A 14215-nucleotide genomic window follows, 5' to 3' on the forward strand; every position below is an offset into this window, starting at 1 on the left:
TATGGTTATGAATTCCAAAAACAGATATTGGATTATGTTTGTAATCTAATCTGTACCTGGGCCTGACTGATTTACGATTAGGGCTTTAATTGTGCCACATCATTAGGGCATTGAGTCCCCACACCTTGGTAGGTGGGGAATCACAGATAAAAGGCATGGCAAAGGACAGAGTTGAGGGTTCTTAATGTTGGAATATTGATGTTGGAGTTTGATGCTGAAGTCTTAAGCTGGAGCCCTGGGGAAAGAGACAGAGCCGCCTGATAGTCTATAGCTGACCTTGTGGAGAGAGGCAAAGCCTAGAAAGTCTCATAGTCTACAGCTGTCCTTGCAGAGAAAACAGGAGCTGAGCCCTCAGGAATCCAGGAAGCTTGAACCCTCGCAGACAGTGCAAGCCATCTTGCTTGAACACGTGAAAATAGACTTTGGTGAGGGAAGTAACTTATGCCTTATGGCCTGGTATCTGTAAGCTCCTACCCCAAATAAATACCCTTTATAAAAACCAACCAATTTCTGGTATTTTGCATCAGCACCCCTTTGACTGACTAATATATATGCCGTCCAACTTTGTAAACCTACTTGGAGTCATTAGTGACATAGAACCAGTACACAGAGTCATTTTTGTTCTTTACTATTGTGACAGTTTTAAAACATGGCCACAATTCTTTGACACTCCCCCACTGAGAGGCAAGGTCTATATCCCCTCCACTTTGAATGTTAGTAAGCTTGTTACTTCTTTGAAAATTAAAGTAAAGCAGAAGCGATGTTATGTTACTTCTGATGTTGAGTCATAGAAGGCTAACAGCTTCCATCTTGTTCTCTTGCAATACTTTATTTTTAAAGAGATTTTAGATTACAGAAAAGTTACATTGAATTTATTCCCATGTACCCCCACTCCCTTTCCCACATCATCCCCTATTTTTGTAAATGTAGCAGTACAATGTATTATGATCCCTCAGAAGTGTAGCAATAACTCAAGAGATCTTTTAAGCAAACTTGGCCTTTAAATTTTTACTGATCACTTCATACATTTTGGGAACTCTCAGAGAGAAAAGCTTCTACCTGGTATCTAAGGGCAGAGCACCCAGCATGGGGAGTGACATCCTAAATGCATTAGTGTATTTATCTTATCAGGTTCCTATTGAATGAAGACCAAACCAACACTGGATAAAGCAGTTAGCTGAATAGAGATAGTATTCAGTCCAATACTGTTGGACTGCTCAGGATATCTTTGATGGTTAACCAATTACGGAAAGAGGGCATCAGAACCTCACTGCTGGAAATATTGTGGGCCTCAAATATCAGCAGTCCTCAAAGAGAGACCTTGCACATTGCCAACAGAGTCCCCTTCAGATTCAGAAAGGCAACTAGGCAATCTTCTTATCCCTAATCACACAAGTAAGTCTGTTATCCAGACTTTTAAAGGTCACCTTCTGAGATACTGCAGCCTCACCCAGATATCTATTCTACTGTTTAAGAACAGTAGAGTGGGGATGCTCCTCCTCATGTCTTCCCGCCATAGTTTCTACCACAATTTAAGTTCATTTGTGGGAATGACTATACATTTACAATCACCACATTCTAGGGCTAAGAACTTCCTTCCTATAATTCCAAAGTTTTCTTTTGCCTCTTCTTTTGGAAAGAATAAAAACTGGTTTAACACCTCCCAGATTATCTGGATTCCAGTATAGGAATTCTTTTACCAGAGCACCAGGAAATGGGAGATATGCAATTAAGCCATGAATTTGTGACATGTGTGAAGGGCCTTCATTGAGTCTAATCTACAAAATCTTCTTGGAATTAAATGGGAAATGGGAAGCTAATACTGCATATGTGATTGAAGAGTTGTGGAGACAAAAGGACATAACATAATTAAAGACAGAAGAAAATGAGTCAGTCCTGTGGCAAAGAGCCACTAAGAAGAGTGGGAAAAACAACCTCTCAAAAGATGAATCCTACTTCAAAATTTTAGACCACTGTTATTAGGTAAATAAAAGAGATCAAACAACAGATAGTGCTGAAGAGAAGTATAGCCGAGCTTTCTAGTGGTATCTAAATGAAATGGGGGTGAAAGCCTTTGAAATCAACATTGGCAGCAGTCCACATAACTCTTGGGACAGAAGTAAATATTTAATAGAGTGTGGACTGGCTAATGGGCTCTGCCAGGCTCCAGGGAAACCACCCATATTGGTTTCTCCTTGGTATCTTTAGAAGCAAATCTCTTAAACTAAGAGAATTTCCAAGTCACATTTCCACAAGGAAAATCTTAGAGGTAACCAGCAATAACTAGAAACAATGCTTATATAATCAATGCTTTCTGCCTTCTATAAAACACTTCCATATTCATTATATCACTAGTATTGCTTAAAACAATCATAGGTGGTCATGGAAGGTGATGATTATTTCTATCAAATAAAATTTTACAAATAAGGAAAGTTCAGTCCAGAGAAGTAAAGTTATTAGTCTGAGGTTAACAAGTTAGTGGCATATCCAGTACTAGTGCCTAAATCTCTAATTCCTGTACCTCCAAGGCTTTCCTTCATTTTTCCTTTTCTAGGATCCTAGAATAAATGGAAGGAGTAGTCTAAAAGCCAGTACTACACTGTTGAAGAGGAAGAGGGATTACAGATTGAAAGAGCTCTTGTTATTGGAATAAATGGTTTTAACAAATATGCCTACAGTAACTCAGTTTATGAAAGAAAAAGAAGGTAGACCTCTGCTGTCCTCTTTAGAGTTTCTACCTTATTCTCAGGTACCTATTTAAAAAGTAAGGTCTTTGACATGGTTTTCCCATTTAAGTTCCCCTTAGATCTGCAGTGGAAGCCTGAGGTATTCCAGGTGATGCTGATACTACTGGTCTAAAGACAATGCAGTCTATTATTTAAGTGTTAGAATAATTAGACTTTAAATGTAAGGGGAAAAAAGTTCACATGTAGCTTTAGATAAAACAACCATATGTCAAATGTAAAGTCTGTATTTGTAAATCTGGAGCAAAGAAATAGATTAATAAATGGATAAACAGATAATAAATGGATAATAAATGGATAAATTAATAAATGGTTAAAGAACACAGGAGACCACAACTTTTGTCAACATGTTTAACAACCCAGTTGAACCTCTTCTGAAGTCTTTTCATGGAAATAAACAGACATGGGGTTTCCACACTAATTTCTCTCTATGTAATGTCAAACTCTCAGGATGGAAGCTTGAGATGGAATAACCATGTCTACTACTCAGCTATCTTTACAACACCAGGAAGCCAAGAGACAGGAATAAACACAGCAGAAGATCAATCCAACCAATGAAGATGGGAAAATTCCCCAAGGTTAGTCATGATCTCAGTTCCAGGCCCAGAGTTCGTGACCTACCATCATCATCCTCTCGTTTTCTACTTCATTGAGCAATTCAGCAAATTCCTTGAAAGATTCAGCTGGAAGAAGAGAATAAAAAATGAAGCAAATTAATTGTGTGGCTTTACAGACAAATGGACAGAGATCTGTGGTGCAGGAAGTAGGGACAGGTGCCCCAAGCTTACATGGAAGGTGCCAAATTCTAAGGCCAGCAGGACAATGTGTTCAGTGCCTGATGAATATATATATTTGTTCCAGAGCTCTTTTATACTTAATATTTCACTTAATCCTCACAATTACACTTGGGAGTAGGTAAGACTTCTCTCATTTCACAGATGAATGAACAGTTTAGGGGATAGGCAATGGGTTTGCTGTGGAAAGCAGCTGTAGAATTCTGAGTCTTGAGTCTTGTATTCAGGACCATCCTCCATACTCACCAACCTAAACAACTTTTTCTCAGTTTAGCCTCTCCATGACTCAATTTCCTTATCTGTAAAATGAAGATATTAATAATTTTTACATCAGAGTGATTATGCTAATAGAATGACATAATCAGATGCCATCAGGTATTGTAGAATTAAATGTCATTTTTCCTGGTTTTAAAAGCACTATGGTAGAGTAAATAACACATAAAACTTACTAGCTGAGTGACCTTAGGCAAGGTAGTCAACTTCTCTGATCCCCCCTTTACTTACACAGAATAAGTCTTATCTCAAAGGATTGTTTTGATGATTAGAATAAGATTGTATATGTATGTGTGTGTGTGTGTGTGTGTGTGTATGTAGCTCCCAGAACACATGGTAATCATTCAAGAAATGTTAATTCATTTACTTCCTTCTTGATCTGAGGCACTTATTCTGAACCCTGGCTACAATATTAAAATCAACTGGGGAGAGAAGCACCTGTGGCTCAATCAGCTGGGCTCCCGTCTACCATATGGAAGGCCCTGGGTTTGCATGCCAGGGCCTCCTTGTGAAGACAGGCTTGCCTGCACGCCGTGGAGAGCCACCGGCACACAAGCGCCGTGGAGAGCTGACTCAGCAAGGTGACCCAACATAAAAGGGAGACAAGCAAAAACACAGAAGAGTGCGCAGCAAATGGAAACAGAGAGCAGACAGCAAACACGCCGCAAGGGGAGTTGAACAAATTAAAAAGAAAAAAATCACCCGGAAAGTTTTAAGACTATCCAATGCCAAACCCCTCACCACACCAATCTGATAAGAGTACTTCACATACTTTTGACATGAGTCTCTTATCAGATACAAGATTTTGAAAATTTTTCTCCCACTCTGCACTTTTTACTTCCATTTTGTTGTTCTTTGAAACACAAAACTTTTCAATTTTGATACAATCCAATTTACTTCCTTGTTCTTTTGGTGTCATATCTAAAAATCCAATGTCTACTCATGGTCATGAAGATTTACACAGATTTTCCTCTAATAGTTTTACAGTTTTTGGCTCTTATGTTTACATCCTGGATCCATTTTGAGTTAATTTTTGTATATGGTATGAGTTAGGGTTCCAATTTCATTCTTTCATGTGTCTATCCAGTTCTTCACCATTTATTGTGAAAAAACTGTTATTTCCCCCATCTTATTACCTTGTTATCTTTGCCAAAAACAAATCACCATACATTTAGAGTTTATTTCTGTAATGTTAATTCCATTCTGTTGACCTCTATGTCTTTCCTTATGCTAATACTACACAGTAATAATTAGAGTACCTTTATAATGAATTTTGAAATGAGGAAGTATGGTTCTTCCATTTATGTTCTTCTTTTTCAAGATTGTTTGAGCTATTCTTGGTTCCTTGAATTCCATATGAATTTTTTTCTATTTTTTTAAAAAATGTTACATTAAAAAATATAAGAGGTCCCCATATACCTCCCACACCCCTCACCCCACTCCTCCCACATCAACAACCTCTTTCATCATTGTGGCACATTCATTGCATTTGGTGAATACATTTTGGAGCACTGCTGCACCACATGGACAATGGTTAACATTATAATTTACATTCTCTCCCAGTCCACCCAGTGGGCCATGGCAGGACATACAATGTCCAGCATCAGTCCCTGCAGTACCACCCAGGACAACTCCAAGTCCTGAAAATGCCCCCACATCATATCTCTTCTTCCTTCTCCCTTAGCAGCTACTGTGGCCACTTTCTCCACATCAATGCTACACTTTCTTCTATTACTAATTGGCCCTACTTTGGAGTTTGTTTTCCTGAGTGTGATGGAGTTGGACTCAGATGTGACCTTTCCATATGAATTTTACTGCCACCTTGTCAATTTATAAAAAAGAGGTAGCTGGAATGTTGATAAGTATTGCATTGAATTTGTTGGTCAATTTTTGGGAGTTTTGGCATCTTAACAATATTAAGTCTTTCAAACAGTGAACATAGGGTATATTTGTCTGGTTATGGTATCAGGGTAATACAGACCTCACAGAATGATTTGGAAAAGTGTCCTCTCTTCTTCAATTTCTTTGTGAAGGATTAGTGTTAATTCTTTAAATTTTTGGCAGAATTCCCCAGAGAGCCATCAAGGCCCTGACATTTCTTCATGGGATTTCTTTAAAAAAATTAGTACTGCATATTCAATCTCTCCTTATATATTTTATAGATATATTTCAGATGTTCCATTTCTTCTTGAGTCAGTTTCAGTAGTTTATGTTTGTGCTGGTTTGAGTCTTTTGTGGACCCCAGAAAATCCTGTTCTTAAAGTGAACCCATTACTTGGCTTGTAAACCCATTGTAGATGAGACCTTTTGATTAGATCACTTTTGACTAGATTGCTTCACTTCAGTGCCTTTGATTAGATTGTGGGACCCAGGTGGGTCTTAATCCTCTAACTGGAATCCTTCATAAATGGAGGACTACAAAGCCAAAGACATAGAGTAAAGTGGCAAAGATGGAAAGAAGAAACCCAGAAGCTAAGAGAGCAATCTGGGACAGAGAAAAGCCACGGATTGAGCAGCCTGAAGCAGAACTAGCCATAGGCCCAGGAGAAGGGAGAGAAAGCAAACCAGCATCATGTCCTGCCATGTGCTTGATAACCCACAGCTGAGCTCAGAGAAAAAGCATCTGTAGATGACACTGCCATGTGCCTGATCACCAACAGCTGCAATTTGGTGCAACAACATCTCATGATGACACCTTGATTAGGACACTTTCGCAACTTCAGAACTGTAAGTTTTAACCTGATAAATTACCATTATAAAAGTCAACATATTTCTGATACATTACTCTCTGCAACCTTTAGTGAAGTAAAACAATATCTTTCTAGGAATTTGTCCATTTTATCTAGAGTATCTAATTTCTTGACAAATAATCATTTATAATATTCCATTATAATCCTTTTTAGTTCAGTAAAGTTGGTAGTAATATCCCCTCTTTCATTACTGATTTTAGTAGATTGAGTCTTTCCTCTTTTTCATAGTCAATCTAGTTAAAGACTTGTTAATTTTCTTGAACGTTTCAAAGAACTGACTTTTATTTTTATTGATTATCTCAATTGTTTTTCTATCTTCATTTATTTCTTTATTACATTAATGTCTCCTCTAGTTTTATCATTTCCTTCCTTCTGTTTGCTTTAGATTTAGTTTGTTGTTCTTTTTCCAGTGTCTTAAGGTGGAAGGATAGGTTGTTGATTTGAGATCTTTTTTCTTTTTTAAGTAATTTGATTTAAACATTTCTAAAATTAACACCCTATACATATCAAATAACAATCCCCTCTCCCCCTATGGTTTAGTTTGCTACAGGGCTGCTAAGATAAAATGCCAGAAATGGATTGGCTATTATAATGGGAAATTATTTGGGGTAATATCTTGCTGTTCCAAGACTGTGAATATGTCCAAATTAAGGTATCATCAGAGATGATGTCTTGCCAAAGGTAAGCTGATAAATCCTGGATTCCTGCCATATGGCAAGGAAAAATGATGGATCTGCCAGGCTTTCTCTGCCTTCTCCTCCAGGTTCAGCTTCTCTTTCAGCTTTGAGACGCTCCACAGGCCTAGTCTCTTGGGGGCCTCATTGCTTCAGCTTCTCTGCTGATTCCAACCTCTAACCTCTCTCAGCCTTTCAGGATTTCTCTGTCATTCTGCGCCTGCAGGTCATCTGATCCTGGAGTCCTTGCTCATGTGGCTGGGTGAAATGGCAGCTGTCTTTCTCTGTATCTCCACTTAAATAAGACTCCTGTAAGAGCACTAAGACCTATCTGGAGATCTACCATATAATCTAAGGCCCATAACCAAAGTGATCTAATCAAAAGATCCCTTAAATGAATCTAAGTAAAAGGTCCCATTTAAAATAGAATTACATGCACTGGAATAGGTTAGCTTAAGAATACAATTATCTGGAGGTCGACAAAAGACTCAAGCCATACTCTGCATACTCTAGTAATCTCTAAAGTAAATTCTGTTTCTATGGATTTGCTATTTCTAGATATTTCATATAAGTGAAATCATACAGTATTTGTTCTTATGTGTCTTGTGCATTTCACTCAGCATAACGGTTTTCAAGGTTCATCCATGTCACAGCATGTCTCAAGTGCCATTCCTTCTTGCAGCTAAGTAATATTCTATTGTGTATATCATATTTTTATCCACTCATCGGTTGATGGACACTTGGGTTGTTTCCAACTTTTGGCTATTGTGAATAATGCTACTATGAGCATTGGTGTAGAAGTAGCTGAGTCCCTGTATTCATTTTCTTTTATTATATACCTAGGAGTGGAATTGCCAATTGTTTTAGTTTGCTAGGCTCCCAAATGCATTATAGAAGAAATGGGTTGGCTTTTAACATGGGGATTTATTAACTAGCAAGCTTACAGTTCTGAGATTGTTAAAGTGTCCAAATCAAGGCATCATGAGGTGATGCTTCACCCTAAAAACCAGCTGCCAGTGATCCTGGACTCCTCTGCCTTATGCCAATACACAGGGATGGTGTATGCTGGTCTCTCCCTACTCCTCTGGGACTTGTTGCCTTCATCTTCCTGCTTCCATGGTTCCCTCTCTCATATCCATTCCATTTATAAAGAACTCAAGTAAGAGGATTAAGACCCATGCTGGGTCACGACTTACTGAAGTAAACTAATCAAAAGGCCCTTAATCTAATCATAACACCTTACTTAAAATGGGTTATATGTTTAAGAACATGATTTCTGTGGATACATACAGTTTCAAGCTACCATATGTTAGTTCTATGTTTAATATTTTGAGGAACTGCCACACTGCTTTCTACAGTAGCTGTACCATTTTACATTCCCAGCAATCATTGTTCTTTTTTTTTTATTTCTCTCCCCTCCCCTCTCCACCCCAGTTGTCTGTTTTTTGTGTCTATTTGCTGCGTCATCTTCTTTGTCCACTTCTGTTGTTGTCAGCAGCACAGGAATCTGTGTTTCCTTTTGTTGCGTCATCTTGTTGTACTGATATTCTACTATAAAACTATTGTGACTAGTAACAGAAGAAATTGCAGCATTGAGGTGGAAAAAGTGGCCATAGTAGTTGCTGAGGGCAGGGAGAGGGAAGAGTAGATGTGATGTGGGGGCATTTTTGGGACCTTCAGTCACCCTAAATGATATTGCAGGGTCAGATGCCGGACTTTATTTATCCTGCCATAACACACTGAATGCACTGGGGAAGAGCATGAACTACAGGGTAAACTATTATCCATGTGGTGAAGCAGTGCTCCAAAATGTCTTCACCGAGTGCTATGAGTGTGGCACAATGATGGAGGAGGTTGTTGGTGTGGGAGAGTGGGCTGGGGGGTGGGGGATATACGGGAACCTTTAATATTTTTTTATACAACATTTTTTTGTGTTGTATATATCTTCAAAAAATACAATTTACAAAACTGATGGGGTGGGGGGTGGGGAATGGGGTATATGGGAACTTCTTATGTTTTTCTATGTTTTTTAATGTAATGTTCTTTGTGATCAATTAACTTTAATAAAGTGTAAAAAAAAACCACATGAGATAACATGGATGAATCTTGAGGACCTTATCTTGAGTGAAGCAAGCCAGGCATTGAAGGACAAATAATACATGACCCCTCTGATATGAAATAGGTAAACCAAGCTGTCTCAGAGAACTAGAGACTGGATTAGAGGAAGGTTGCGAGCTGACACCTACATGGGTAAAAACTATGAAAAGCTGTAGGTATTTGTACAGGAAAGGGATAAGATGGGGCATAGGGATACCTTTGGGTGGGGCTTTGTGGGCTTGAGGGGGGCTACAGATGGAAGGATGGGTCAGATGACCCAAGGAATTAGGGGGAGGGCTGGGGGGAATATTTGAACATGGTAGATTATCAGTTTTGTCACTGAAATTATAATGTTGAGAAAACTCTTTAGAAAATTTAATAAGGAAGGATTACCTGTTTAAGATGTGTGTGTGTGGGGGGGGGGGCATCTGGCACAGAGGCAGGCTTCTAGGGAGTGTGTGAGTGTTCATTTTATCATAGTGTGTTATATCATTGGGTGGAGACCCATACAATGAATGTGAAGGCATACCCACATCCTAGGGAGGACTAATGTTGTCAAACAGAGGAAATTGTGTCTCTCAAGAGAATCAGGGGCTCCCAATGGGTTAGGGCAGTCTAGTATGTCAAGTCCTCAGCATTTTTGCAAGTATATGTGAATCTGGTCCTTCAAGTAATGAAGATTGTCACTGTGGGCCCTGAGGGGAGGGGGAGAGAGATATAGAATAGATAGAATCAGGTTAACTGGGGGGCAAAGGAAGTGTTCAACACGATCATGCAATGATGGATAAAGAACATGTTAAATTACACCAAAAAGGAATAAAAGCCTAGAGGCTAAAATTTAAACATATGGTAAAACATAAGGTAACTAAAAATTAAGAAAATTGTACAGTCTAAAATATAAACCATAATGTAAACCAAAATGGAACCATGTTTGAAATTTATGTTTCAATATCTGTACATCAGCTGCAGCAAATATAAGAACATGTAAAAACATTGCGGGGGTAGGGGAAAGGGTTCGATCTTGGATATATGGGAGGCCCCTATATTGTATATGTGAATTACTGTGATCTTAAACTTTTGTGAAAAAAAAAGTAAAAATTAGAAAAACAAAAAAAGGAAAGGATGTAGACACTGAGGAAGAAATGACAGAAATTGCCTTGCCACTGAACATACAGGGCAACACCTACTGCAGTGATGAAAGACAAAACGTCAAAAACAAAGCTTTATAATATTTTTCATTTTTTAATACCCCACTTTATTTTTACTTTATTTTACTTTTTCTAAATTAATATGTATTCTATTTCTAATCATTAAACCCATCACTATATTTCATTTTCCTATTAATTGAATTTAGCAACCTATTAGGCCTCATTTTTTAAGAAGTTTTGGACCACAGAGAGGTTCAACTATGGCAGGGGAGGAACACTTATGTGGAGTGTTACTGATGTGGGGCACATGGTTGGGAGGGAGTTCTCCAGGGTATGTACATAGGGGATATAAAAATGTTTGGATATATGTTGGGTATTTTCATAGTAGTTACAGTTACAATTGACAACTGAGGGAGTGCTGAGTTCGTAGTCAGGGGAGCTCTATCACATTCCCCAACAATCCTCCAAGAGCAATGACAAGGACCAACAAAGAAGGATGGTCCAATAATGAGCGCTTCATACTGATGACTATGCTTGTGAGCTGGTGTGCCTGAAATATGAACTAGGCCTAGAGCTGCAGGGTGCCTAAGAGTTATCTCCTGAGAGCCTCCATGTTGCTCAAATGTGGCCGCTTTCTAAGCCAAACTCAGCATGGATCTCTCTTCATAAGACTTTCATGCTAATGTGCTGGAGGTGCAGTTAGTGTCGGGGTTTAAGATATATTTAGGGGATTTGAATCTCTGGACTGACAATGTGATAGCCAGGTCCTGAGCCTCAACAGATTCCAGCACCTACAATCTGACTTATTGGGCTCACCACACTCAGCTAAGATGGAGTTGAAGAAGGACAACCACCACACCATGGAGCCTAGAGTGATTACAACTGAAAGTGGGAGGATTGCATCCAGCATCCATGTGGAATCTGAGCCTCCTCTTGACATAGAGGTGCAATGGACACAACCAATCCAATGTCCACATAGAAAAGGTGGCATTGGATTGAGAAAAGTAGACATTATGGCTGATGGGTATGGGGAAAGGCAGGAAGAGATGAGAGGTGGAGGCGTCTTTGGGACATGGAGCTGCCCTGGATGGTGCTTCAGGGGCAATCACCGGACATTGTAAATCCTCCCAGGGCCCACTGGATGGAATGGGGGAGAGTGTGGGCCATGATGTGGACCGTTGACCATGAGGTGCGGGGGTGCCCAGAGATGTACTTGCCAAATGCAATGGATGTGTCATGATGATAGGAAGGAGTGTTGCTGGGGGGGGGAGAAGTGGAGTGGGGGTGGTAGGGTTCAATGGGACCTCATATATATATATATTTTTAATGTAATATTATTACAAAGTCATTAAAAAAAAAACTTACAAAAAAAAAAATAAATGCATTACCTTCCCCCCAGTGTGGGACATGACTCCCAGGGATGAGCATCCCTTGCGCCAATGGATGATTACCAAGCACCAGCTGGTGATGTAACTAGAAAAAGGCCTTGAATAAAAGGGTCAACTGAGACCAGCAGAATATCTCAGCCTACATGTAGGATCATGTGTTAAAAACTACTTTTTAACCTTGAATAAAAGGGGGAAATGGCAAAGACAAATGAGTTTATATGGCTAAGAGTCTTCCAAAAGAGTCGGCAGGTCATCAAAAGGGTTGCTCTTATGCATGCATCAGCAGGATCCCAGAGATAGCCAAAGTAGATACAACCACAGGTCCTGGTGCCCCTGAGGGCTACAGAGAACCACTGGTTCTAGGGTCATGGATAATGGCTCTGGAATTCAGTGCCATGTCAGTTGGCCCTACTTTGGAGTTTGTGTTCCTGAGTGTGATGGAGTTGGACTCAGATGTGATCTTTCTACACATGCCTCTTCTGTCACTTTTACTGAACCTGTGGTTGGTGCTAGGGTTGGTATATACTCAGGAGACTTGAATCTCTGTACTGCACATGTGCAAGCTGGGCCCTGAGCCTCAGCACACTTGTAACTCCTACCCTCCTGTTCATTGGACTTATCCAGGCCAGCTAACAGGGAGGTGAAGATGGTCAACCACCACACCAGGGAACCAAGAGCTCCTACAACTGCAAGCAGGAGAATTGCATCCATCATCCATGTGGAATCTTGATATAGAGGTGGAATGTACATCACCTTCCCAGGACCCACAGGATGGAGGAATAAAATAGGGATTAGAGTAGATTTACTGATATTCTACTATGGAACTATTGTGACTAGTAAATGGAAGAAATTGTAGAATTGATGTGGAGCAAGTGGCCACGGTATTTGCAGAGGGCAGGAAGAGGGAAGAAGAGATGTGATGTACAGGCATATTCAGGACTTGGAATTGTCCTAAATGATATTCCAGGGACAGATGCTGGACATTATATATCCTGCCATAACCCACTGAATGTACTGGGGGAGGGTGTAACCTAAAATTTAAACTATTATCCATGTGTTGCAGCAGTGCTCCAAAATGTATTCACCAAATGCAATGAATGTGTCCCAATGATGAAAGATGTTGTTGATGTGGGTTGAGTGGGGTAAGGGGGGTGCGGGGGGTATAAGGGAACCTCTTATATCTTTTGAATGCTACATTTTATAAAAATAAAGAGATCAGAGATTTAAAATATATATATTTTATATATCAAACTTAGGTTTTTATTAAATGGAAAAAAATATATGGAGGAACCCTAAAAGCAGACTGCTAAGTGAAAAAGTCCATCTAAAAGAAGCTACATACTGAATGACTCCATCTATATGACATTCTGGAAAACGCAAAACTACACAGACAGTAAAAACTATCAGTTGCTGCCAAGGATTTGTGGGAGTAGAGAAGAGATGAATATGTAGAACTCAGAGCATTTTTTGGGCAGTGAAATGTTTCTGTATAATACTGCCTTGGTGATTTGACAATATGCAGTTTTCAAAACCCACAAAACTCTACAACAAAAAGGGTGAATTCTAATGTAAACTATTGACTTTAGTTAATAATAATGTATTAATAATGGTCAATCAATTCTCACAAATATACCACACTAATGCATTATGTTAATAATAGGAGAAACCATAGAAGGAGGGAGGGAGGTAATGGGCACACTCTGTATTTTTCACTGTATTTCTGAAATCCAAAACATGTTTCTAAAAAATAAAGTTTATTTAAAATGTATATATCAAAAAGCAAAGGTCAATACAATGTACAGTTCAAAACTCAACTAAATTCCCAAAAAACAGCAACAGTGGAGGAGTTGAGGTACAGAAAGCACATAAGACACATGCAAACACAAATAGCTAAATGGCAGAAGAAAAACCGTATCAGTAATTACTTTAAATGTAAATGGTTTCAATTTTCCAATTAAAAGGCAGAGATTGGCAGAAAGGATAAAAATTACATATCTATATGCTACCTACAAGAGATTCACATTAAATACATAGACTTAACTATGTTGAAAATAAAAAGTGTAAAATACATTCCATAGAAATGGTAACCAAAAGAGAGTTGAAATCACTATATTATTATTATCAGATAAAATAAATTTTAAGTTAAAAGGGTTAAAATAGAGAAAGAATATTATAAATTGATAATAATTTTTATCGTCAAGAAAATAAAAGAATTACAAATACATATGCACCTAACAAAAGGGCCCCAAATACATGAAGACAGATGTAACTGAAGGGAGAAATGGGCAGTTCTACAAAAATAGTTAGACTTCAATGCTTCACTTAAAATAATGAATAGAACAAGTGG

The 14215-nt window shown here is 38.8% G+C and overlaps 1 protein-coding gene across 2 annotated transcripts in view; it reads right to left on the reverse strand.

The window, feature by feature from the left end:
- The window catches only part of OPHN1 (oligophrenin 1), a 540428-nt gene that overhangs the window by 284883 nt on the left and 241330 nt on the right, over positions 1-14215 (reverse strand). For both annotated transcript variants that reach the window (XM_004482489.3, XM_004482488.3), the window contains exon 4: positions 3366-3427. In XM_004482489.3, coding sequence (XP_004482546.1) covers positions 3366-3427 — 62 coding nt within the window. The remainder of the gene's footprint in view (positions 1-3365; positions 3428-14215) is intronic.

The sequence above is a fragment of the Dasypus novemcinctus genome, chromosome X (genome assembly GCF_030445035.2).
Source record: "Dasypus novemcinctus isolate mDasNov1 chromosome X, mDasNov1.1.hap2, whole genome shotgun sequence".
Classification (NCBI taxonomy): domain Eukaryota; kingdom Metazoa; phylum Chordata; class Mammalia; order Cingulata; family Dasypodidae; genus Dasypus; species Dasypus novemcinctus.